Consider the following 27,944-nt stretch of genomic DNA (forward strand, 5'->3'; position numbering starts at 1 on the left):
ATCCAACAACAGATGACCAGTTGAATGGTTTATTTTATGTTTGTTAAATGTCTTTTGATTGAAATACCATTCATACAAAAGAAACACCCAATAAGGGAAAAATAGTATTCCCAAACAATTTAAACATTATGTACAAATGTTGCCCTTGAACTACTACATCCAAAACACATCTTTAAGGCATTTGAATGATACAGAATGTTTCTAAACACAGTGAAAATTACAACAATGGTCAATTTCATGTCAAATACTTAAATGGTTTACGATCATTTCATATTTACATAATATACAATGCTGTAGTTTTAGATTTGGAAAGTTTTCAAATGTTTAGAAGGGCTACATGGATCATACATGGCTAAACGTATCCAGAGGGTTAGGCAGAGTAATGGATTACCAAGCAGAAAAAAGAATCCAACCGGGTCAATATGGATTCCTAAAACTGTCAATGACAGCCCATTCCACTTTATCAGAATTTATTCCATTGTCAAAAGCTTACATTTCACCTTGTGTAATGTGAATTGAAACTTTTGAAATTGCATTCAGGGCACATAACACATTTAAACAACTATATACAATTGAACATGGAGGCTATTACAAATTAGTGCTCTACGGAAAGGAGCTTATCAGTAATAGTATCAATGAACTGCAGTTCTGACCAGATTTAAATGTTAAAATGGGGAGGAAATATGTAAATACAATCTAAACCTTTTCACGAACCAGGTAGTAGGCCAAACATTTCTGAAAAGACATGGGGCTAAAAACACAGTTAAACATCTTGTGAGCCAGTCAAAAACTTTAAACGATTAAGATGGAAGTGTGAACATAAATTGCTTAATGACTGCAAACAGCACCAGAAAAAAATAACATTTCTATGACAGTACTGAGTTCATTGGATAATTGAACACAATCAGTGAGGCAGGTATTTTCTATGTCCATTGTCCAACTTGTCTTTTTACATTTAGTTAGTGGGAGGATTTTGAGGGTGGGGAAAAATATACTTATGGTCCAGCAGCATGAGTCTTTTGATGTTCCTCTAGAAGATGTGGGAAAGCAAACGCTTTGTCACACTCTGTGCATTCATATACAACTTGCCCAACATGACTTTCTTGATGCTGCCTGAGAAGAGACAGTCGACTGAATGATTTGTAGCACATGTCACAACGGTGGTCTCCTCCAGATTCCTGTTCTGTGTGCACTTTCATATGCAATGACAGGTCGTGTGCCGAGGTTAATGTTTTGGGGCAAACTGAGCACTTGTACTGGCGCTCACTGTCCGTGGCTTTGTATGTCAGGTGGGCTAATTCAGTGCCAAACTTATGTTGTCTTCGCTCATGGTCTCTGAGATATCTCTTCAGAGCAAAGCTCTTTCCACAAGACTGGCACTTGAATGGCCGTTCATTGGGATGCTCTTTGTTTAGATGCTGCTGGAGACTACCGCGAGAAGAGAATCGCTTTAAGCAGACAGTACAATTAAAGAAGTCCTCCCCAACATCCACCTCTTCCTCTTCCTCCATTGACTTTCTATTTGACAGATGTGGGCGTTCATGGTCTGTAACAGCACGTTGCCAACGAGCACAGTGGTGCTGGCGGAAATCACTGCCCAAAAAGCTTTCACCACACTCAGTGCACTCGTATTGTGTTGCAGCAGTCAGATGGCTCCGTTCATGTTCAGCAAGCTTGTTTTTGGTAGGAAATGTCAACTTGCAAACACTGCAATCAAACGTGTTCTCAGAGTGTATTGAAAGGTGACTTGCCAGTTCTATGGCATGAGTAAACCTGTGAGGGCAAATTGGGCATTTGTAAACTGTTCTCTTCTCTGAAACAGTTTCCCAAGCATTTGTCACTGAGCCTCCTTTCAGAGCTTCTGCTGCAGCCTCATCATCACCGTGTTTCTTTAAATGACTGACGAAATTGTGACGGTAGTTGAAACTCATATGGCATTGATTACACCGATACACGTACGATTGTGGTATTTGGTAGTGACTGAGCTCGTGCTTATTTAAGTGAGATGCATGCAAGAAATGCTTATTACATTCTTGGCATGAATAAGGTCGCTCTCTGGCAGCCATGCACCCATGCTCAGACAGTTGTTCTGGTTCTTTGAAACGTTCATTGCAAACCCCACAACGATATTGAAGGTGCTTCATTGTAGAGGAAGAGGCAGTAGGAGAGGGGGATGCAGTCTTCTCTGGTGGAAGTAAAGGCGGTGGAACATCCTCTGTCTCAGTGTGGATTTTCCGGTGCTCTGCCCGACTCATCTTGCAGGAGAATGTGCGATCACATATATCACAAGGGAAATTGTCATCGCGGTGGGTGCCCATGTGCTCTGCCAGCTGCGAGGGCCCTGTGAAGCTGAGCGGGCACTTGGAGCAACGGTGTTGACGGCTCTTTCCATGAGTATGCTTGTGTTTGCGTAAGGCAAAGAGTGAGACAAAGCCTCTGCCACATATTTGACACTGATACTCAGACTTGTGGCTCCGAAGGTGCTGTTGCAGTTGTCCTGCCTGGAAAAAACATTTGCCACATTCTGCACACTCATGAGGTTTTTCACCAAGGTGACAGCGTTGGTGATCCTCAAGGCTTTCTGATGTGGTGAACGTTTTCCCACAGACATGGCAGGGGAAGTAGTCTGCAGAGTCAGAGTCATTGTCGTCATTTTCATCTTCATTACTTGCATTACTTCCTCCATCCACATCAACTTCCATGTCAAATTCCTCTTGCACTGCAGTCTCCTTTTCCTTCACGTGGATAACATCCATGTTCTTCTGGGTTTGATGCTTCATCCGAATATGTTTAACAAGTGAACTTCTGATTGAATAGTTCTTGTTACAGACATGGCATGTATAAATTAGTTCTTTTGGATGAGCTTGGCTTTTATGGTTTTCTAAAGATTGACTGGTCCAAAACCTTTGTTGACACTCTTTGCAGACAAATGGTCTATTTGAGTCATGACAAGTTCTATGGATGTCAAGGTCAGACGGACAGAGAAAAGTCTGTGGACATTCTGGGCAAGAATGGGTCTTCTCATTCCAGTGGACTCTCATATGCCTTCCTAGGTCTGAAGGATTAGCAAATGTCTTACCACAATGCTGGCAGGATTTATTTTTTCTTTCTAGCTCCTCGCGCCCATGGTCCTCTAAATGGCTGATGAGCAGAAGCCCATCTGTGAAACTTCTATCACACTCTGAGCACTGATACTTGTTGCCTTGGACTTGTTGACCACAATTTGTTCTGTCATTGGAAGAGCTTCCTTTGCCTTGATTTCCAAAGGAACTCTGCAGTGTTAAATCCTTCAAGTCATCTTTGCAGGAGAAATTAGTCTGCAAAACCCCAGTGCCTGTTGTTTTGGAACCTTGGTTGAAGACTAGGACAGTCTCTTTAAGAGTAGGATCCATCTCTGAAGTAATTACAGTGTCAACTTCTTCCTTGGTGACCTTTACAAGTTTACATTTTCTTACATGTGTCCGACAGAAGTTTTTGTTCCAAAAGCCTTTCTTGCATTTCTTGCAGTTGAATGGGTACTGTCCTAAATGTGTACGCATGTGTCTGGCAAATCCACCCTTATTTCCAAAGTGCATGTTGCACTGTGGACACTCAATGGGTTTGTTCATATAATTATTTGGATCACAGTCTTGATTAAGCATGAGATTGTTATCACTATTCTGCTGAGTGTCACCATATCCTTCATCCATTGGCTCCTCTTTTATGTTCACCATGCTAGACAACTGCTCCTGTAGAGGTGAAGCCTGATTTGTTGGAGCTTCTCTATGCGTGTTGAGAAAGTGTTGCTGGAGCTGTGAGAACAACAAGAAGCGGGCACTGCATTTAGCACAGGAGAACCCTTTTGGGGGACTGCGAGCAGTGGAATCAGTTAGACTACGGGCAGGTGATTTACACTTGACAACACATGTCAGTAGATGGTTCTCGAGTTCGTCTTGAGAAAATACATCGCCACATCTGTCACAAAGCACTCTGTCAAGAGGTTCTCCTTTGCACCTGTTCAAATGGCGCTGCAGGTAGTCCCTACGGATAAATCTCTCACCACAATTAGAACAGCCAAAAGGTTTCTCCCCTGTATGCAAGCGGGTGTGCACCCTCAATTGCTCACCACTTTTGAAAAGGCGAGGGCAAAAGGTACATTTGAATTTGCGTTTGTCTTTATATTGCAGCTGGATCCTCTGTAGAAGTCGGTTTGTCTCTCTAGATGGTGGGCTTGTAACATTTAGCTTTTCTGAATGCTTTGTTTTTGCGTAAATTCTTTGACATGCACCGACACTTGTATGTCTCTTAAGTGATTTTCCATGAGTAAATGAACTGATGGTTCTTATAGCATGTGACATGGCAATATGTCGGGCCATAATGCTATGAGTGGGGAAGCTCTTTGAACATATGCTGCAGTCAAACCCTTGTTGCGTTCCTGAATCGGTATTGTTCAGGTTATTTTGCCAGCCCCTTCCAACATCTGTAAGACTAACTTTGGCAATGCGAACCTCTAGACGTTGTCTTTTCCCTTTGCAGCGACTCTGGTGCAGTTTTAGATGATCATGCCTGGAGAAACAGCTGTCACAGGCCTTACAGCGATATGGCTTGACCTCTGTGTGTGTTAGGATGTGCCGCCTTAAATTTCGGGATTTCATGAAGGTTTTTGTGCAGATATTGCACTTATATTCAACAAGGCTGGCGCTTGGTGGCTTTTGTCTATTAACGCCATCACAGAAAGCTTCATGCTGTAAGCATCGTGATTGGATTGCATAGCTGTGACCACAGTGCATGCATGGATATGATCTTTCTCCAGTGTGTGACCCAATATGTCTCAGGAGAAGACTTCTGTACTTGAACTTGCTTGGGCAGTGGGGGCATTTGTGCTGCAACTTGTCCCTGCTACTGGTCCTAATTTCTAGGGTGTTTTTTTGCAAGGGCTTGACAGAGTTGCAAGTCTTCTCATGGACATTCCGATTATCACTCCTTGTAAAGTACTTTCCACAATTCCTGCAAGAATGCATGTTTGAGTTGCCAGAATTGCTGGTGTTTTTTTGCAAGGGCTTTACAGTATTGCAAGTACTCTCATGGACATTTAGATTATAATCCCTTGAAAACTTCCTCCCACAATTCCTACAAGGATGCAAGACAGTGCTGACTGGCTCCTCAGATTTTATGTTTGAGCCATTGCAAAGTCTTTCATGTAACTTGCGCCTTTGTCTGTAACATTTACCACATTTTGGACAGGGGATTACTGTATTCTGCATGTGACCATTGTGGTGCAGCATTAAACGGGGCACTTTTTCAAATTCCCGAGGACAGTATGAACACTTGTATACTTTCCTTATTCTTGTCACCAAAGATTTTGATGAGACATCTTCACTTTCTTTGATAGTGGGCTGTTCTTGATTGCTTTGTGGACCTGGACACTTTTCTTGGTGCAACTGGAGATACTCTTTTCGACGAAAAGGTGCTCCACAACTCTGACAAGAAAATGGTTTCTCCCCTGTATGAATGCGTATATGGCGTACCAAAGATGTGCGGGAAGAGAAGAGGCGTTTACAAAATGGACACTGACTTGAAGAGGACTCCGAACCATGGTTTAGGCAGTGACTACTCAGTTCTGTGGCACTGTGAAAGACCTCTGGGCAAAGGGGGCATCCCAAATTTTCTTCCTCCTCCTGCTCTTTGAATGGTGGCAAGGACCCAAGCAGCTCAAGTTTTGAGGGGTGCCTCTGTTTTTTCTCTTTGAGTGGCTGCTCTTGCTGAAGTTTGTGATGTGATGCCATATGTCGAAGAAGATACACTGGGTACTGGAATTGCGATGGGCAGTCTGGGCACTGAAGCATGCCCTTTTTTATATGAGATTGCCTGTGTTGAATCAAGTCCCCAATGGTAGGAAGTATCTTCTTGCAAACAGTACATTGTATCCTTCGCTGGTGCACTTTTTTGTGAGCGACAAGATGGATTTCTTTCCCAAAACGTTTTCCACATTCCAGGCAGCGATATGGTTTGTCACCCTTGTGCATACTACAGATGTGTTTCTTCAGAGAATATGAAGCATTGAAACATTTTCCACAGAAGCGACAGGAAAAGGGCTGGCTGCTGGCTTCACTGGAGAGCGGACCGTCTTTGGGCTCCTCACTACTATCCTTGGACTTGTTTGAAATGGGAACTACGCTTGAATAACTGAACTTGATATTTTCCCCAGTGTTTTCAAATAACTTATGTTTCCTCATGTGTCTGTACTTTCCAGAAGAATGAGCAAAAACGGCTGGACAGTAGTTGCATTTGAGACCGAGATCATTTTGATTCAGTGCTGTTGTTTTCAGTGTTGGCTTTTGTGTTTTTTCTTTCTGGTCCACGTTTTCCTGGCGTTCAGCTTTGGTCCTTGAGGTCTCATTGTGCATATATTCCTTGAGGCAAACCAGTCTTATGTGTCTATGTCGGTTAGACGCATTAGTAAAGGTGGTGGTGCAAAAGGGGCATCTAAATTTCATGTCAACTTTCCCCGAGCTTCCCTGCGCAAAGTCTTTAATGCACTGCTCACGTAAATGGCGGGAACGGTTGTAGGAATATTTGAAGAGGCGCGGGCAAAGAGGGCACTTGAATTTCTCCTTCGTCTCAGCCCCTTTACATCTTTTCTTGTGTCTGCTAAAATTACTTGAATAATTGAATGTCATCTGGCATTTCTGACACTTGTATGACCTATAGGTGTTCTGACACTTAGGCCGAACGTTATATGACCTCGTTTTTGTATGGTGTACGTTGTATCCATGCTTGTAGAGTTTTGCACTGCTTGTAAAGCTTTTCCCACAAAGACGACAAACATGCTCCTTGCAAATGTCCACCAGCTTCACAAAACAATCTGGAAGATTGGCATAGGGGCTGTCTGGCGGGAGGACGTATGGATGTACAGTTCCCTTTTTGTATATGCTGATACGTGGGGTTGTTTGAATCTGTTTAACAGGAACTTGTGAACTTCGACGCTGGCATTTCTTTTCACATAAATGTCTGTTCAGGCTACCACTTTGTGAAAAGTAAGAGCCACACCTATGACACTTGTGTTCAGTTCTAACCGAGTGGCTCTGCACATGCTTGTTGTAATCACACAGTCTGTAAAATGTCTGTGTGCAGTATCTACATTTGTGAAAAGTATGCCCGGTTGATTTTCTCTTCTGGGGTTTCATATTAGAAGAGAGTTGTGCGTTTTCATCAATAATACCACACTGATGTTTCTTTGCTAGTGAATCACGTGTCAAGTAAGTACCACAGGTCTGACAGAAATTGAATTTGTTCTCAGAGTGGTTACAATGGTGGTGCTCAATTAGATGGTCTATACTTTGTGTGGTCTGCTGGCACGCTGCACACTGATAAGCCCCATCTGTGTCATTTTTTAGTTCAGAGTTCCTGAGCAGTACAATAGGGTGCATGCGTTTCCTAACATGCAGTGAGGATTTCAACTCAGCTGCTTGGTCCTCAAAATCCCTCTTGTCTTCAATGTTATCAATAGTTGAATCTCCTCCCTCATGGTTCAATTCAGTTGAATCAATAGACCCGGTCTCCCCCTTTTCCTGATTGCCCTCGATGTCACGCATACAATCTTCTCTTGACAATGGTTCACCGTAGCATTCACTTAGCACTGGGGGTTCTTGCTCATCATCTGCCGTGAATCCTTTATGAAATGGCTCTCTTGTGTTTTCAAGACCAGCTTTCACAAGGTCTGGTGGCTCTATATGGTGCATCAGGTTCTGTTGGGATGTCTGGTCCTCTTCCAAACAATACGATACATTTGACTCATCCATAGGTCTTAGCCACTCATTTTCAATAAAGGACTTTTGTTCAATTCCAGAGTTGTTCAGACCTAAACAACGCTCCAAAAAATCAAAGCTACTGTGATCCTCTTTCCCTCCACTTGCACGAATAGAATCACTCTCACTTTCCTCATAGGTTGAGTTTGTACTTTGAGCGCCACTGCCAACGATCTCCTGAAATCTAGTTTTCAATGATTGATTTTCGGGAAATTCCAAACAGGACTCAAACGTTTGATTGCTACCCCCTAGGCCTAATCCATAAATGACAGAGGAACTTTTGCCATTGTCTTGACCAGCAACCTTTAAAGAGTCATTATCCTTAACTGAATCATGATATTCAAAGGAACAGGTATTATCATTCAGCTTGTTAGCAGCATCTAGAGCGTTGGATGTATTGATACCCTGCGAGTCCATAGTTCCTTGGGATAATGAATGTGCCTCTTTCTCTTTAAAGCTCTCTCTTATGATGGTTCCTTCATTTTGGCCCGCTAGGCTGCTGACATTTGAGTACCGATCCTCTTCCTCCATGTATCCCTCTTCCCCTGCATTCTGTGCTTCATCATCCAGTTCCTCCTTTCCCTCACTCACCGAGGCAGTCTGGCTTTTTTCGACACCTGAGGGAGCGTCTGTGTGTTGACCCTCTTGCTTCATGCAAGTCTCATCTTTCTCGTCATGTGCTTCTCCATCCAGATGATCCTCTTCTTCCTCGTCTTCTGAAACGGATAGGCTTTCTGGAGCACCAGAGGTCTCCGAGTATTTATCTTCTTGCATCATGAAGGTCTCCTTTTCCTTCTCTGGTGGTTCATCTTGATCCTCCTCTACCTCACTCTCTGAAGCACACATGCTTTCTGGGGAGCCTTTGTTGGTCTCTGGGCACTTCCATGCACATTCATTTCCCTTCTTGTCATCTGCAACCAGTGGAGTATCATTTGAACCATGTTTTAACATTTCACAAGAAGGCCCTGTCCTGTCAACATTGGACTCTGAGCAGCTACTAACATCTGAGTAGTCCTCAGGAATGGAAGGGTTCAATAAGTCACATTCTTGTTTAAGATCATGGGAGTTTAGGTCTGCACCTGAAGTTGAGAGGCAATTACGTGAACTGGCTGCTCTAGCTGGGGAAAAGAGGCTGTTGCTTGTGTGGTTAAACTGACCTCCATGATGTACTGGGTGACCCTCATCTTGCCAAACGACGTCATCATAGTATTTATGTTGTACAAAATCAGAACTAGTATTGGAATTTGAGAAAAAGTTTGAACTCAAGTTCAAGTCCGAGGAAGTGTTTTCTGGTGAAACCACGGTGTTGGAAAGGTCATTATGCTCAATGAGGGTTTCAAGGTGGTGCCCCAAACTCTCTTCAGAATCCAAAGGTACATTCAAAGTCCTTGAATCCGACGACAATGGCGGAAGGTTACGAAAACAAGTGTTATATCCTTGAGCCATGCTCGACCTCAACAGGGGACCTGGGTCCACTGTTTTCCAACACCCAATCCTGAAAGACAATAAATATACATGACAGATATAGTGTATGCAATATTCAATGATACCACATACAGTTCATTAAAATACCTTGGTACAAGTGGGTATTGGTGATCAAATGTTAGCTGTACAAGGAGAGGACACCATATCAAGATTAAGGCAAATGTCTACATTTGTTAGGCTACAATTCTTATTGCGTTGGTCTCTGCATGCAAAACAATTGGACCAAATACTCACCACCTGCTTTAGCATGTATGCATGGGGTCCAGGTTGATGTGGGTTAGGCTACATTTACCCATGAAGCTAGAAAATAAAACAGAACGGTAATCAAATTTGATCTCCTAAATTTGAAATGTTGATAGAAAGTAACACTAAGTCAGGGCGTCACTACATTTAACAATTTCTGAATGGGCCATTGCCATTGGAACAGAGCTTGCAGTGGTTCATGAGTCGAAGTACAAAAGATTTCAAATTCACAAACTCCTCTGGCTCAGTAAAGGCATTGCTTTGAATAGTAGGACAAGTAGTGGCTGCAGAAGGATTGTCCTGATGTTTATTTGCCCACAGTTTGCAGACATTTTCTTTAGTGGAGGTAGGGTAGTCAATTTAGAAGCATTTGTGGAGCCCCGTACCTAAGCTGTACTTTGCCAGCCTGATTATGCATCCACCATAGTTGTTGGAACTGTGCTGGAAAGGACAATGTGAAAAGAACATTTCCAAGCCAGCACAGTCCAGTGTCTTAGTTGGCCAGGTTGAGAAAGGGCTATTAGGCTCCACCGTCATAGATTCCTAGAATACGGACTATCAGCTAAGAGCAGTGGTAAGATGGCCCTGTCCAGAAACAACCCAAAAGCTACAGTGCATTTGAAAATAATTCAGACCCCTTCCCTTTTAAAATTATTTATCCTCAAACTACACACAATACCTCATAATGACAAAGCAAAAAAAGGTTTAGAAATTTTTGCAAATGTATAAACTATTCAAAACATAAATACCTTATTTACATAAGTATCCAGACCCTTTGTTACGAGACTCAAAATCGAGCACAGGTGCATCCTGTTTCCATTGACCATCCTTGAGATGTTTCTACAACTTGTGGTAGTACACCTGTGGTAAATTCAATTGATCGGACATGATTTGGAAAAAAGGCACACACCTGTCTATATAAAGGTCCCACAGTTGACAGTGCATGTCAGAGCAAAAACCAAGCCATGAGGTCGAAGGAATTGTCCATAGAGCTCCGAGACAGGATTGTGTCGAGGCACAGAGCTGGGGAAGGGTCCCAAAAAATGTCTGCAGCATTGAAGGTCCCCAAGAACACGGTGGCCTCCATCATTCTTCAATGGAAGAAGTTTGGAACCACCAAGACACTTCCTAGAGCTGGCTGCCCGGCCAAACTGAGCAATCATGGGGGGAGAAAGGCCTTGGTCAGGGTGGTGACCAAACACCTGATGGTCACTCTGACAGAGCTCCAGAGTTCCTCTGTGGAGATGGGATAACTTTCCAGAAGGCCAGACAGAAGCCCCTCAGTAAAAAGGCACATGACAGCCCGCTTGGAATTTGCCAAAAGGCACCTAAAGGACTCTGACCATGAGAAACAAGATTCTTTGGTCTGACGAATCCAAGATTGAACTCTTTGGCCTGAATGCCAAGCGTCACGTCTGGAGGAAACCTGGCACCATCCCTATGGTGAAGCATGGTGGTGGCAGCGTCATGCCGTGGGGGTGTTTTTCAGGAGGCAGGGACTGGGAGACTAGTCAGGATCGAGAGAAAGATGAACGGAGCAAAGTACAGAGAGATACTTGCAGCGATGCTCCCCATCCAACCTGACAGAGAGGATCTGCAGAGAAGAATGGGAGAAACTCCCCAAATACAGGTGTGCCAAGCTTGTAGCGTCAAACCCAAGAAGACTTGAGGCTGTAATCACTGCCAAAGGTGTTTCAACAAAGTACTGAGTAAAGGGTCTGAATACTTATGTACATTTAATATTTATGTTTTTATTTGTTATGAATTTGCTAAAATTTATAAAAACCTGTTTTTGCTTTGTCATTATGGGGTATTGTGTGTAGATTGAGGGGGGAAAAAAACTATTTAATTCATTTTAGAATAAGGCAGTAACGTAAATAACAAAATCTGGAAAAAGTCAAGGGGTCTGAATACTTTCCGAATTACCTGTATATAACCAATACTATCTCCTTCCTCCCAACGTGTGCAGTTGTTCACTTCCCTTCACTGATTTGAAAGGAAATTACTGGTATAATTACTGGTATACTAGCCCTTGCCTCCACCAATACAATGGGGGCACAACCCTAGCCTCTACCCCCTAGGGCTTAGGCACTTCTGAGGATCTAAAGGTTATGGATGGGTGTAACAAATGTTTTGGTAACTCCAGCTTTCCCTTTGATAAGCTAGGCTGCGCTCAGACCTAGGTGTTAGAGGGTTGTTTCTGGACAATGTCATAGTCTTCTTCTTGGGTAGACTCCGTAATATGACATCAGAGGTAGTGTTTCCCAAACCTCTCCCAGCTTTTCCACTTATCTGGTCTATTCCAGTACTAGCTGACCAGATTCAACTAATCAAGGGCTTGATGATTAGTTGACCAGTTGTGCTACTGGAATTTATCAAAGTGTTAGGTAGATAAAATAGCTTAAGTGAAATGTTTGAAAGTAGGCCTACTCAGTGGGGTTTGGGAAACATTGCCCTGACGCAATATGACATTTTACATTTGTAACTAAACTCCCATCAGGTGAGAATTAATGTAGATCATCCTATTTGCACAACTCAAAGACAAAACCCACACTAAGGCTATGGTTCATAATGCTCCTCCAGTGGTAAAGTAGAGCAGTTAGTTAAACTAGGACAGTTGTGAAACAGAACTACGGTCACTCTTATACAATAAAGGGTGTGTTTTACTGCAGACCTTCAGATGTTGTATTACTGAAAAGAGGTGGATTGTATACACAGCATCTTTTCATTTGACTAATTACACCTACTGTCCCAGTAAGCAAAGCCAATCTTAAAAGTTATCCATTATCATACAGTGTGACCTCTTGCTTACAAAACAAGAGTAGAAACCTGCCAATATTTTCTCTTCCCAATTTGTATTACTTTATTTAAAAATCAGGGAGTCACCATTGAGACCAGTGTCTCTTTTACGAGGGAGCCCTGCGTATCCATTTTTTTTTTTTTTTAATCACATTCAATATAAAACAAAGCACAACACATATTGCACAGACACACATAAATATACACAAAACAGTCAACTAGAACAAACACATTCTTCATTTTTAAAATCCTCTGTCCGCTGCCTGAACTACCCTAGGGACACTACCGCATCTACTCTAAATGTATTTTGTAGATCATTCCAAACATGTGGAGCAAGAAAACCAAAGGCTGACTTACCGAACTCTGTAGACACCAAAGGAGTCTCAAGAGATAACCAACCCTGTGAACGGGTTTGATAACTTGTAATTTTTTTTAGCGTAACAGTGAAGTTACGATTAAACAAAAAGAGCGTAATGTGATCTATGCGACTTCAAAAGAGGTCCAGCTAACCTTTCGGTAAAGAATACAGTGATGAATAATACAAATGTCTCCTGTGATAAAACGAAGGGCGCTATGAAAAACAGCATCCGGTGGTTTAAGAGTAGAGGCAGCTGCACTTTGATAAATAGTATCACCATAATCAAGAACAGGTAGAAAGGTTGACTGCACAATCTGCTTCCTGCTGACCAGAGACATATTTTGCTGTAAAAAAAGCTCACTTTAAATCTTAGTTTCTTAACAAGCTCATTCGTATGTTTTTAAATGATAAATAATTGTAAATCCAAATACCAAGGTGGTATTTGTATGCAGGGACACGTTTGATTATAGAACCATCCGATGAGTGAAGATGTAATCCATCTGAGACAATTTTACGAGAACTTGAAAACATGTATTTCGTTTTGCCCGTATTAAGCACAAGTTTTAAATCAGTAAGGGCTTCGGAGTTACCTCTGCTGCAGAGTATCATTTCATTAGAGTTACCAGCCTCAGAAATTGCAGCCCAAATAAATGCTTCACAGCGTTCCAAGTAACAGACACATCTCAACATCAACTGTTCAAAGGAGACTGCGTGAATCAGGCCTTCATGGTTGGATTGCTGCAAAGAAACCCCTACTAAAGAACACCAATAAGAAGAGACTTGCTTGGGCCAAGAAACATGAGCAATGGACATTAGACCGGTGGAAATGTGTCCTTTGGTCTGGAATCCAAATTGGAGATTTGTTCGTTCCAACCGCCGTCTTTGTGAGACGCAGAGTAGTTGAACGGATTATCTCCGCATGTGTGGTTCCCACCGTGAAGCATGGAGGAGGTGTTATGGTGTGGGGGTGCTTTGCTGGTGACACGGTCAGTGATTTATTTAGAATTCAAGGCACACTTAAAACAGCATGGCATCACAGCATTCTGCAGCGATACGCCATCCCATCTGGTTTGCGCTTAGTGGGACAATATATTTTTTTTCAACATGACAATGACCCAACACACCTCCAGGCTGTGCAAGGGCTATTTGACCAAGAAGGAGAGTGATGGAGTGCTGCATCAGATGACCTGGCCTCCACAATCACCCGACCTCAACCCAATTGAGATGGTTTGGGATGAGTTGGACCGCAGAGTGAAGGAAAAGCAGCCAACAAGTGCTCAGCATATGTAGAACCTCCTTCAAGACTGTTGGAAAAGTATTCCAGGTGAAGCTGGTTAAGAGAATGCCAAGAGTGTGCAAAGCTGTCATCAAGGCAAAGGGTGGCTACTTTGAAGAATCTCAAATATATAATATATTTTGATTTGTTTAACACTTGTGGTTACTACATGATTCCATATGTGTTATTTCATAGTTTTGATGTCTTCACTATTATTATACAATGTAGAAAATAGTAAAAATAAAGAAAAGGCCTTGAATGAGTAGGTGTGTCCAAACATTTGACTGGTACTGTAGATTACATTTACAATCTAACAGATTGATCAATAGCATTTATATAAATAGTAAAAAGAACAGGTCCTAGTACCGACCCCTGCGGAACACCTTTATGTACTTCAAGAAATGTTGATTTAACTCAGGCCATCTCAATTGATGGGGTTATGTCACTAAAATAATAATGAAACCAAGAGCAGGCATCACGAGCATAGGGCAATCGAGGACAACTTGTTCAATAAGATGGCATGATCAAACGCTTTTGACAGGTCAAATCAAATTGTATTTGTCACATGCGCCGAATACAACAGGTGTAGACCTTACAGTGAAATGCTTACTTACAAGCCCTTAACCAACAATGCATTAACAAAATAGAGTTAAGAAAATATTTCGTAAAACTTCATTTAAAAAAAAGTAACTATAAAATAACAATAACGACGCTATATACAGGGTGTACCGGTACCGAGTCAATGTGTGGGGGTACAGGTTAGTCAAGGTAATTTCTACATGTAGGTAGGGGTAAAGTGACTATGCATAGATAATAAACTGCGAATAGCAACAGGGGGGGGGGGGGGGGGGGGGCTAGACTTGGCGCTCTGGTACTGCTTGCCGTGCGGTAGCAGAGAGAACAGTCTGACTGGAGTCGATAAACAAGGCAGTACGATTCATTTTAGTGTCTAACATGCTGACCAGACCGCTCGCGCATATTAATTTTGTCCACCCACACCAGACAACTCAGGACACGCAGGTTGAAATATCAAAACAAACTCTGAATAAACTTTTGGGGACAGGTCGAAAAGCATTCAACATTTATGGCAATTTAGCTAGCTAACTTGCTGTTGCTAGCTAATTTGTCCTGGGATATAAACATGGGGTTGTTATTTTACCTGAAATGCACAAGGTCCTCTACTCCGACAATTAATCCACAGATAAAAGGGTAAACAGAGTTCGTTTCTAGTAATCGCTCCTCCTTCAGGCTTCTTCTTTGGACTTTATATGGTGGTTGGCAACCAACTTTAAGGTGCGTTACCACCACCACCAACTGGACTGGAGTGTGGACCTCAGTTCATCTTTCAATCACCCACGTGGGTATACGCTCCTAAAAACCAATGAGGAGATGGGAGAGGCGGGAATTGCAGCGCGTCAAGCGTCACAAATATAACCAACTTCTATTTTAGCGCCTGGCTACGCAGACGCTCGTTGATGCGCGCGAGCAGTGTAGGTGCAATGATTGAATAACATACACGTGTATATTTATTTTGTGACGCGAGCAGTGTGGTCAGCATGTAAAGCATTGACAATACAAATAACAACTCATGTGGTTGCTGTGATGGTGCTGGGCCCTGGCCTACACCCAGGTTGATTTATATTCAAAATACCATGCTCAAAAAAACAAAACAAAAAGAGAATATGGTTATTTACCAAAGATTCGAGAACCTTGGCTAGACAAGGAAGCCTGGAGATGGGACGATAATTATCAAGATCACTACTATCCCCACCCTTATGGAGTGGCAGCACATAAGCTGTTTTCCATACCTTTGGAATAATTCCTGATCATGTTAGATTTAAGATATGGGTTACTGAGCCAGCAATGATGGTGGCAGCCACTGTGGATTTCTTGATGAGGCATCAAGGACTTATTTTTCTGTGAATTGCCGAAATGCAAAAACTTGACTACCATTTTCTGTGTCAATCTGCAAAATTCCCGAATCAGCGTTAAGCCCACATCTTAGAGATAGAAGGGTTAGACGCTCTTTCAAAATGATAGCCCTCTGAAATAAAATTACAATTAAATGCATCAGGTGATGGCATTTTTGTCCATAATGGGGCCAGTCTGAATTAATTTGTTGGGGCAGAGAGGAGGAGGTGCAACTGTTTATAGATTTGACAGTTTCCCAGAATTTAGCTGGGTTCCCCTTACAAATCAGAAAGAGTGGTTACATAATAAATCAGATGTAGCCTTTTTGGTCAGTCTTACACATTGATTCTTCAGTTGCCTAAAAGATTGCCAATCTGGCCTTGACCCAGGCAACATCTCTTATGAATGACTTCGGATAATTCAGGAATAAACCAGGCATTCGATCTACCTTTACCTCTCAGAGTTTTGAAGGGGACACGATTATCTACAATGGTATTGAAGATATTTGCAAAGAAGCTAAATCAGGTTCAGGGATAGCTGAGATACAATCAAGGTCACTAAAATAAAGATCATGTAAAATAGCTTGTTCACTAAAGTTTTTAAAGTTCCTCTTAGCAGAGGTGGGACCAAGTCACTATTTTTCGAGTCAGAGTCCCGTCGAGTCCCAAGTAGAACGACTCAAGACTCGAGTCAAGTCCAAGTTGTGCATTCTAAGAGCAAATAGTGTTTTTTCAAGTCAAGCAAAAAAAGTATCTATACATGCAACGACTTGTTAAACTACAAATCTTTGTCTATTTATTGAGGCTTTTAAAAATGTATTTACAGGTCTTGGTGAACCAATGGTGAAAGCGCCATATCATACAAAATATACAAGTAGATTTACCAAATATACACAGCAATAGCCCAAAAGAAATAGCCTCTGTATCAGGCTTAACCTGTCCTATCTGAACGGACACAGGTAGAGGGCAAGACTGCACAGCCTCCTCTTGAGGGGCGGCAGGTAGCTTAGTGGTTAAGAGCGTTGTGCCAGTAACCGAAAGGTCGCTGGTTCTAATCCCCGAGCCGACTAGGTGAAAAACCTGTCGATGTGCCCTTGAGCAAGGCACTTAACCCTAATTGCTCCTGTAAGTCGCTCTGGATAAGAGCGTCTGCTAAATGACCAATTTATTTATTTATTTATTTGAGAAACCAACTCGAATCTCAAAACAGGTACATATAAGCACTTTGCCCCCAGGACCATACACTTACCCAATTACAACTAATAAACTGGTTCTACAATGTAAAAAAGTCAATTTCCACATCCATTGTTACATTTGTCTTAAATCAGACAATGATTAATAATGAAATTTCAACACCATGCATACATGGAACAATCATTTTGTCTTATTCAATGTTCTGACTCTAAAGCGTGGATTTCAAGCCACGTAGCCTATTTCTACACACACTGAGGCGTGTGTGCTCTTATTACGCACAACAAAAATGACAGAGACATAGGACAGACACACGGAACCCTGACATAACCCAGGAAATATGAACAAAGGACATTGAATACATTGAATTCAATAAACAGAACTTCTACCTCAGTCTTGAGAACGGTCATGTGCACAATAAACATCATGCCCACTCCGAGAAAGGTAAGAAATGGTTGGCTAAATGAAAATGTATCGTAGGCCTATCAAACATGAAACAGAAATGACTAAGTGTTGCAATAAACGGTATGGGGATGGAATGATGAAACAAGCATTTATTGTAGTATTGGATGGAATATAGACTTACCACATATGCATTTAAACATGTGAAAGCAACAGCAAACATTTCAACAAGAGAGAAAAAAGCACTCTCCATTGGTAGGAGTTTGGACAGCTCAAGTGGAGAGCCGCGTTTTGGTTGCGTCTTCGCCACAGTAATAATTCATTTTAACAAAATTCCAAATGCAAGCTTCATAAGTCTATTAACAACTTCTAATATGTTAGTAATTGTTGGTCCATTTCTGGTGAGGCGGAAAAATAAACAGTTAAAGATGCACTATGCAGAAATCGCTCCGGCATTTCCTGTATGCCAAAATTCTAAATAGTGCGCCTAATTTCAGATTATGTGACTAAACAAGAAGGTATAGTGTAGAAAACCCCTGTACCATCGCTAAACCACTGTGAAATATATTTTCCATAACCAAAAATATTGTATTTTCAGCTGGTGTAAAAAGAAAGACACGCAAAAACGAAACTTAAGAACGGGAAGCATTGAAATAGCGCCCATAGAACATATCTACCACTTCTAAGACTTGCTTTCAATGAGAACAACAGACCTATAAACACATTTTTATGTGAATTTGGTCGCCCAAAAAAGTTACATATTGCAGTTTTAATATTCTTGATCACCAAACAATTTTTGTAGCTGCATATTTATTTATGGCAATCTGCTCTCCCCACAATTTGACTTTTGCACTGCACCCGATCCTATAGCTGTACAGCAAATCATCTGTTCGCTAGCTCACCCGACCTGTGTTGACAGTTTGCTGGTCCAATCAGAGTGATGAGTGCGCGTTTCACTAGCCAATCTGTTGCAGGTGTTTTTGCAAGGGCGATGCTCCGGCTACTGTCTCTGGTTGTGTAGAGTAATCCACATAGACTCTGCCACAAAATGAGTGACAAAACATTACAAAACCTGGCTAGATAATTTCAAGTCATCAGTCTCAAGCTATTTTCTATCAAGTCGAGTCTCAAGTCATGAAATTTGTGACTCGAGTCCAAATCATGTGACTTGAGTCCACAACTCTGCCTCTTAGTGATGACGAAGCTTTGATGTATGCATTTTCACATCTGACAAAGATAACTGGCCAATGGTCACTAAAATCCAGTGGGAAAACCCCACTAGCAACATATTTATCTGGAGTATTCGTCAAAATAAGATCAATTCAGGGTAGATTGATGGATCTTTAGGATTTGGCCATGTAGGCTCAGTTATCAGCCGAATCAGGTTTAGCTCAGAGCAAATATCTTTCAGCGTATCTGACACTGGCATCCTCCAATCAATATAAAAAAATTGCCCATACACCTTCCAAGTGGTGCAGCGGTCTAAGGCATCGCAGTGCTTGAGGTGTCACTACAGACCCGGGTTCGATCCCAGGCTGTATCACAGCCGGCCGTGACCGGGAGACCTATGAGGCAGCGCACAATTGGCCCAGCATCGTCCGGGTTAGGGGAGGGTTTGGCCAGCCGGGATTTCCTTGTCCCATCACGCTCTAAGCAACACCTTGTGGTGGGCCGGGTGCCTGCAAGCTGACTTCGGTTGCCAGCTGGACGGTGTTTCCTCCGACACATTGGTACGGCTGGCTTCCGGTTTAAGCGAGCAGTGTGTCAAGAAGCAGTGCAGCTTGGCAGGGTCGTGTTTCGGAGGACGCATGGCTCTCGACCGTAGCCTCTCCTGAGTCCATAGGGGAGTAGCAGCGATAGGACAAGACTAACTACCAATTGGATATCACGAAATTGGGGATAAAAAGGGGTACAAATAAAAATTGCCAATAATTAACACTCCCACCTCTGCCAATTCTGTCTGATCTGTAAACATTAAAACCAGTCCAGCACAGAATTATTCATCAAAGTTTCAGAAATTACTAGAATGTCCACGTTGGATTGAGAAGCCAGAATGTCAATAAAATCCATCTTTGAAATAAAACTTCTGGCATTTCCATGAACAAATCCAAGACCGCAGCTGCAGGATTTAAAGATCAGATGGAGTCTCTAATACCAGCATGCTATGATCAGTAGGTAACCCCTTATTAGAAAACACATTAGGATTGGTTTGAATTGGTATAGGTACAAGATTGTCTAGAACTGAATCATTGGACCTATGCCTCGAGCGAGGACGTGGGTTAAAACAAGAGTCAATGAGGGTTACCTGTTGCGGGCCTGCAGTATGATGACAATACTGATAATTAATGGTTGGGATTACCTGAGTGGGACTTGGAGTGATAAGTCAATGTCTCTGCGCAACCTTGAAATGCGAGGACAGGGTCCAGGCACCAAGATAATTTGGATAGACCCCATCGTTTCTGTAGAGCATCTGTTTCCGAAAGGTGTCGAAGTTATGCACAAAAGTAACTCCAGAGTTACTGTAGACTCGTAAGCCAGTCATGTAGTACCAGCAACCTACTGAATCTTTCCATGCCACGATTCAGTGATGGCACTGGGCCTGGAATAATTGGACGCTTGTAGGTGTCTTTCAGAGTTCCAATTAGTTCTTTAAAATCCTGTTTCAGACGTTCCGAACTAGCCATCCTAATGTCATTAGATCCCACATGGACTACGACAGTGACAGCCCACGTGTTCTGGCGTAAAACGATACGAAGCACCCTAGTAATGTCCTGTACCCGAGCCCCAGGATTTTTGCCCAGGGAACTGAGATGTTTCTCACCATAGAGCTGCCGATTATAAAACCCATTGTGGCTGATGGAGGAGCCGGTGCATCAGACACCATTGAGGTCCAGTGATCCAAGTCCAAGGCAGAATACCCCTGGGAAGGAGTCCGGATAGGGGACGATGGCGCTGGAACCTCCGAAGACATGAGGGCGAAGCTGACAATTGGATTTGGGTCGGTCTTCCCAACGCCCAAGAAGCCCCACTCGCCACAGGTCGCTTCCCTCCAATTGGCCTACACAGCAGGAATGCTGACAGTATCATCCGCTAAATCAACCAGAAGTGACGGTACTGCTCCATTTTCCAGGAGTGGGAGACTTCTTCGGGGAGGGGTCCCTCGAAGGCATTCAGTCAATGAGTTTTGACATAGCGTTGATATTCACAAAACATCGGAACGGCATCCAGCCTGTGGAGTAGAGAAGGAGAAGGTAGGCAGGGCTGCTTTCCCCAGTAGATTGTGCAAGTTCTTAATCTGTTTGCTTCTCTGTAGTCCTCCACGAATAAACAATTGTTGCATCTCAACTCTGGTTGGTCCACATTGTCCCAGAAAATACATGAGTAAATACAGCTCCTGCAGTGCACAAAATGCTAAAATTTTCTTCTGAACGGTGAAGCCTCCATGAGAAAACACATAGCAACTCAATCCGTGTCGCAGTGGTAAGGATTCACTGGCAGAGTAAAAAAACAACAAAAAAGAGACAATAACTGATGTATTATTCCGGACCTATACAGGCCGTCGGTAAACACACCAACATTTATTATTTTTATTAAACGAAATAGACGCTAGCCTGTTAAAAACTTAACTTTCTGCAACAAACTATTCACTCGCAAACAAATTAGTGCACTCGCAGGGGCATCTGCCAGGCGAACTGCAACCAACCTTGAGGCATCCATAGGCTGCATTCCAAACACGTAAAAGACACACCCTCTCCCCTCAGCCCTCAAATTAAGTGAACACTTCTGATGACGTATCATGACGTATGATGAGTTGACACTTGCAAGGGAATAATTAATTAATTTTAAATGAACCGTCCGTCCCGGAAATGTGTCACTAGTTCGTCCCACGGTTGTTTCAGTCATCATGGAACCACCGGTAGCTGTTGTGTGTGCTTTATATGCGCTACAGTCAATTATGATTGCATTTCATATCTTGGCCCTAAGACAACGCATCCGCAGACATCGAATGCTAGCCATCCGACGATATCAGGTAAGTCGAAAATTACACATGTATAAGTGTGATGTCAGGGAAAGTTGTATGCTCTAGCTAATGTTTCCAAAAGCTAACCCAAAAAAAAGTCTTTATTTTTACGATACGTGTTTGTGCCGTCATGTGCATTAGTAACACAATTTCTAACTTATTTACATTCGTTTTGCCTTCTCCATATTGATTTTAAGTTTTGGCAGACTTTTCTTGACAGATGTACAATCATCACGAATTGAATTATGGGGCATTTCAGGCCCCAGAGTGAACAGAATTGTACACTCGCAAACCCGATCACAAACGAGGGCTGATGGGCTTACGTTGCCAACATTCCTTGCTTGTCTAATCGTTTGGACCGAAGGCAAAGATGACCCCAGGAATTCCCCCAGGGAATTCATAAGGTGAGGGTAAGTGGAGCATGCTGTGTCTTTTATGTGTTTGAAACACAGCCAATGTCTACAATTAGTCCCAAATTCCCCTTCTTGCCCCCACCCTCCCTGAGATCTCTAACTATGAATTGACCAATGATACAGAGGCTGGGGCTTGCGTTGCACTGCAGGGGTGTAATCATTCAGAGTGTTCGATTAAGTGCACCGGTCTATGGCCTGTGACATGAACGGGAAAAAGCGATGAGGGAGGAGCACCCACCTCAAATTGAACAGTCATCTGCACCGTTCAGTCATGTTGTCAACAAGGCAGCATGGTACACAGAAACATACATCTCTTTTCAATAAAATAAATTCACATTTTCAAACTATACTGAACAAAAAATATATAAAACGCAACATATTAAAAGATTCTACAGTTCATTAGAAAATCATTCAATTGAAATAAATTCATAAGGGCCTAATCTATGGATTTCACGACTGGGAATACAGATATGCATCTGTTCGTCACAGATACCTTTAAAAAAAAAAAAAGGCAGGGGCATAGATCAGAAAACCAGTCAGTATCTGGTGTGACCACCATTTGCCTCATGCAGTGCGACATCTCCTTCGCATAGAGTTGATCAGGCTGTTGATTGTGGCCTGTGGAATGTTGTCCCATTCCTCTTCGGTGGCTGTGCAAAGTTGCTGGATATTGGTGGGAACACGCGGTAGTACACGTCGATACACGTCGATCCAGAGCATCCCAAACATGCTCTGGTGAGTATGCAGGCCATGGAAGAACTGGGACATTTTCAGCTTTCAGGAATTGTGTATAGATCCTTCAGAATCTCTTCACGTTATCTCTCTGCATTCAAATTGCCATCGATAAAATGCAATTGTGTTCGTTGTCCGTAGCTTACGCCTGCCCATACCGCCACGATGGGGCACTCTGTTCACAACGTTGACATCAGCAAACCGCTCACCCACACAACGCCATACACGTGGTCTGCGGTTGTGAGGCCGGTTGGACGTACTGCCAAATTCTCTAAAATTACGTTGGAAGCTGCTTATGGTAGAGAAATTAACATTCAATTCTCTGGCAACAGCTCTGGTGGACATTCCTGCAGTCAGCATGCCAATTGCACGCTCCCTCAAAACTTGAGATGACATCTGTGGTATTGTGTTGTGTGACAAAACTGCACATTTTAGAGTGGCCTTTTATTGTTTCCAGCACAAGGTGCACTAGTGTAATGATCAAGCTGTTTAATCAGCTTCTTGATATGCTACACCTGCCAGTTGGATGGATTATCTTGGCAAAGGATAAATGCTCACTAACAGGTATGTAAACAAATTTGTGCACAACATTTGAGAGAATTAAGCTTTTTGTGCATATGGAACGTTTCTGGATCTTTAATGTCAGCTGATGAAACATGGGCCCAACACTTGACATGGTACGCTTATATTTTTGTTCAGTGTAGTTTACATTGGAAAGACTGATAAAGTATTATCAAAAGCAATTACCTTTCATGTGAAAACACAGAATTCTACTCATTAGTCCATGTGATTAACCTACCTCACTTATATTTTGAGCCAACTGCGCCGCCGGCCAAAACGGGACAGCTAGCTCACACCTGGGAGGCAGCCCGGTTCTCATGGGGACAATACGTCACCGCAAAATTCAAGCCCCTTGGGTGCTGCCATAGAGCTACATTAGAAGTGCCCATCCAAGAAGGCTTAAGGTAATTGGCCACAGATAAAATAACGTCAAATCATGTTATATCTACCGTAGCTTTGATTGACTGATCAACTCAACATCATACTTCCAAAATCTTAGCTAGCAAGCTAGCAGTCATCATCATGAATCAAGTCGACAATCTACTGGCAAATCCTTTTCAATCCTTGTCATATGAAGAGAAATTATAGATAAAACGTATCTGTACTCATCGGCCTTTGGGCAAACATTACACAACAAGTTGGAAATCGCAAATTCAACAATGAGTGGTTTGGAAGGAATCAGTGGCTAACTGCAAGCATTACAAAGCAATCACAAGCCTGCTATTCAGTGGAGTGGATGTGTGGTCCAAGTCTGGGTTTAAGGGTCTCTTTTCCAAGCTTAAAAGGATAAACATTCAACATTGGCCATGCTGTCAATCCAGCATGACTTCTGCTGCGTTCAAAACAACTGGAAACTCAGAACTAGGAAATCTCAGACTTCAGTGAGTTCAAGACAACTGGGAACTCTGAAAAAAACGAGCTACGACTGGGAAAATACGTTTTGAACGGTCATCCATCTAGGAATTCCAAGTTGGGAACTCGGACCTCTTTCTAGAGCTCCGACCTGAAGATCACTGACATCATGATTCAACCTTGTTTGTTTTTCTCAAGAGTTCCAGGTTGTCTTGAATGCACCATACATCCAGAGAATGCCAGACTTTGATGACAAAATTTGCCTGTACAGGACAACAAGTTGAGTCCAAAAATGTATTGTATGCTGCTGCATAAATGATGTAATATACCAGGGAGATATGTATACTGTAGCTAAGAAAGTCATACTAAGTGTATGTTGTGTAGTACGCTGTTAGTAGCCCATGTGCCTCACCCTAATAATTTAGTCCCTTTTCCCCTCATAACTTTGCCTACTGTTCTGACTTGGTGGTGCACATGTAGCCTATAGCCTATTTTAGAGAAATGTCATCATCGAATATTGTAAGAGCTTTCATTGTCTGCTTATACGCCCCCTTTATTTATCCTACGGTTCTGTGCAGGGAGAATACTGTAAGAATGGCCCATGTTCTGAAATTTGTCGCTGTAATTTTCGAAAATGCTGAACAAATAGTTATATTGACTACATCCGTCCTAGCTCGCTCATTAAATGTCTTAATCTAAATTACAGATTGCCTCTTATCTGCTCGTTGTCCACTTATGCCATAGTTTGTACATCTCAATTGTCAGTAGAAACCACATTTGTTTAAGCAAGTCAGCCATATCAGCTATGATTTTTTTTAAAGGCAGTAAATGAGGCTGAATGAACTGTTTCGCTGCCAGACAAGGCTCCGCTGATAGTCAGGTGTAGCAGTGGTAAGGTGTTGGGACTGCTGTTGGGACAGCTTTATGTAGGCCCTAACAGTTTGTGGACACAGTTTGTCACCGTTATAGTGCAATTAATGTATTGTTTAGTGTTGTGTAGTTGCTTTGCTGGCATGCATTGAAATAAAATAAAAAGTTTGCCCCACCAAGATTGACATGCTAAATTATGCCGTGCTAGATGACTATACTGAGTGTACAAAACATTAGGAACACCTACTAGTTATGATCCCTTATTGATGTCACCTGTTAAATTCACTTCAAAATCAGTGTAGATGAAGGGGATGAGACAGGTTAAAGAAGGATTTTTAAGTCTTGAGACATAGATTGCGTATATGTGCCATTCAGAGGGTGAACGGGCAGACAATAGATTTAAGTGCCTTTGAACAGGGTATGGTAGTAGGTGCCAGGCGCACCAGTTTGAGTGTGTGAAGAACTGCAACGCTGCTGGGTTTTTCACGCTCCCGTGTGTATCAATTATGGTCTACCACCCAAAGGACATCAAGCCAACTTGACAACTGCGGGAAGCATATGAGTCAACATGGTCCTGCATCCCTGTGGAACGCTTGACACCTTGTAGAGTCCATGCCCAGACAAATTGAGGCTGTTCTTAGGGCAAAAGGGTCTGCAACTCAATATTAGGAAGTGTTCCTAATCTTTTGTACAATCAGTGTATATGGTCAGTGTCACCCAAGCACTGTTTGCACATTTCCAATGAGGATTTACTGCAGTGTTTTACCCAATAGGCTCAGACTTATTACATCTATGCAGGTTGGCACCCGTGTCTCACTGGGCCATGGCTCCGACGGACTTGCTCTGACATGGGAGCCCAAGGTATTGGGCTCCCGAGTGGCGCAGTGGTCTAAGGCACTACATCTCAGTGCTTGAGGCGTCACTACAGACCCCCTGGTTCGATTCCAGGCTGTATCACAACCGGCCGTGATTGGGAGTCCCATAGGGCGGCTCACAATTGGCCCAGCGTCGTCCGGGTTTGGCCGGTGTAGGCCGACATTGTAAATAAGAATTTGTTCTTAACTGACTTGCCAAGTTAAATAAAGGTAAAATACAATAAAAAGGTTAGGCCACCAGTACTTTTCAGCTGTCATTTACATAACAATGGCTGTGAACCTTCGATGGTTAACATCTTACAAAGCATCGGTCTTGATTATGGAGAGGTTGTTAAGTCCTCACTGTCAGCCCTAGTTATGGAAACAATTTCCCTAGAATAACATCAGGGTATATACACAACTAGTTTAACACTGGTGTTGCAGCAGAAAAGCAGCATGAAAGTATCTGCACTATTTATCAAGTGAGTTAAGCTGCATTCTCAGAAACACCATTTTATAATGGCAGCGGTGTTTGATTTCCTTACATTAGCATCATTACATCAATAATGCCATAATGCCAATAAATATGGCTTAATGCCATACAATTTATATTAATAACTAGGCCTAGCCTGTGTGATGACACAACTTTGTTTCAGCTTTCCACATACAGAAATAAAATAATTTGGCTAGAATCAGTTTTTGGTGTTGTCTACTGCCAAAAATAAATGGAATTTACTACAATAACTCACGTGTAGCAGTATTTCCATCACACGCCTGCCTACATGTGGGTTGCACAGTTCAACATTTACCCATCCACATGCCTATTTCTACCTCACAAACATTTGATGAAACGTGAAATATTGGTGCAGTGTCGGGAACTAGAAGCACAAGCATTTCGCTACACTCGCAATAACATCTGCTAACGATGTGTATGTGACCAATACATTTGATTTGAAACCAGATCTGAGTAAATTGATTTTGCTATTCTTTGGTTAACATTACACATAATAACAAATTGAGTGCCGACTAACGTTAACTATGCGTGATATCATGCATTTATTTACATGGCTAGTTACAGGTCACGTCAATGTGCCATCCAGGGGTGTATTCATTACGTCTGGCAACGGAAACAGTTTACCGTTTAAGAACCTAACGGAACGAAACGGGGAGGGACCAACTGAAGTTAAAAAATGTTTTGTTTGGCGAACGGTTTCAAACGTTTTGCAACAGAATCGGCGTAATTAATACACCCCAGGTAGGTTTGTATTGAATTGCTAATTTACTTTCTAGCAACTACAATAACGTTAGACCGTACCCACTGGGCACACACCGGTTAAATCAACGTTGTTTCCACGTCATTTCAATGAAAGTACGTTGAACCAACGTGGAATGTACGCTGAATTGACGTCTGGTCTGTGCCCATTGGGTAGGGGTAAAGCCCCAGCCAGGTCATCAGAAAGCAGAGAATAATGTCTGAAGAGGCATGCATGTAACTAACCACTCAATAAACAAAATAACTCGAACTAATCATGTTCTCATGTCAGTGGATAGGGTGGCTCCTTGCAGTGCTTAAAATGTGTATATGTTCGCTTGGCAAATGTCATCTACTGCCTCCAGGCAGGCTAGCTAACTAGCTACCATACAAACTACAATGGCTTCTCATCTAGAACTCAATTCAGAACCGCACTCACCAGGCAATGCAGTTTTGTGTGCCGCCGTCCTGACTCCTGTTGTTGTCCACGGTCCCACGATGCTTTAGGTAACTACCTAGCTAGACATTTCCGTGAACACAACAACCATATTGATAATTTTGTCGTTTTTCAGAAATGTCGTTTTGTCTTGTTTTTCTCTCTGTATCGAATCACACAATGCGCCCGAACCCCGGGAACATTTATGAGTCTATGCTATTAGAACCAATGAAAAGGAAGGAGAACCTTGCAAGTACCCGCCCTACACGTTCTTTGCTGCGCAATACAGCTTCTGCGCACATCCTGCCGCGTGCATCAAGGCTTCTGTGTGATCGGGATGCGTGCGGGACGACGGCTGCTACTGCGGAGAGTGCCATGACACCGTTCCCTCAAACGCAGTCAGTGCAGGCGACGACTCTGCTGTCCTGTGTGTGTTGTTATGAACCAATGTGGTAACCCCCCTCAATTTCACAGAGCACCCCTTTAGGTTGGTCTACATAGC

General features: G+C 42.6%; 1 protein-coding gene across 1 annotated transcript; it reads right to left on the reverse strand.

Moving 5' to 3' along the window:
- Positions 1–13: 13 nt before the first annotated feature.
- Positions 14–27,739, reverse strand: LOC311121659 (uncharacterized protein). The gene is made up of 3 exons (XM_084157986.1): positions 27,446–27,739; positions 9,507–9,572; positions 14–9,282 (listed from the first exon to the last, which is right to left on the reverse strand). Exon 3 carries the CDS (start codon positions 9,231–9,233, stop codon positions 996–998), a length of 8,238 nt encoding a protein of 2,745 aa, XP_084014112.1. The 5' UTR covers positions 9,234–9,282; positions 9,507–9,572; positions 27,446–27,739; the 3' UTR covers positions 14–995.
- Between the last annotated feature and the right edge of the window lie 205 nt (positions 27,740–27,944).

The sequence above is a fragment of the Coregonus lavaretus genome (genome assembly GCF_964263955.1).
Source record: "Coregonus lavaretus genome assembly, chromosome: 3".
Lineage (NCBI taxonomy): Eukaryota > Metazoa > Chordata > Actinopteri > Salmoniformes > Salmonidae > Coregonus > Coregonus lavaretus.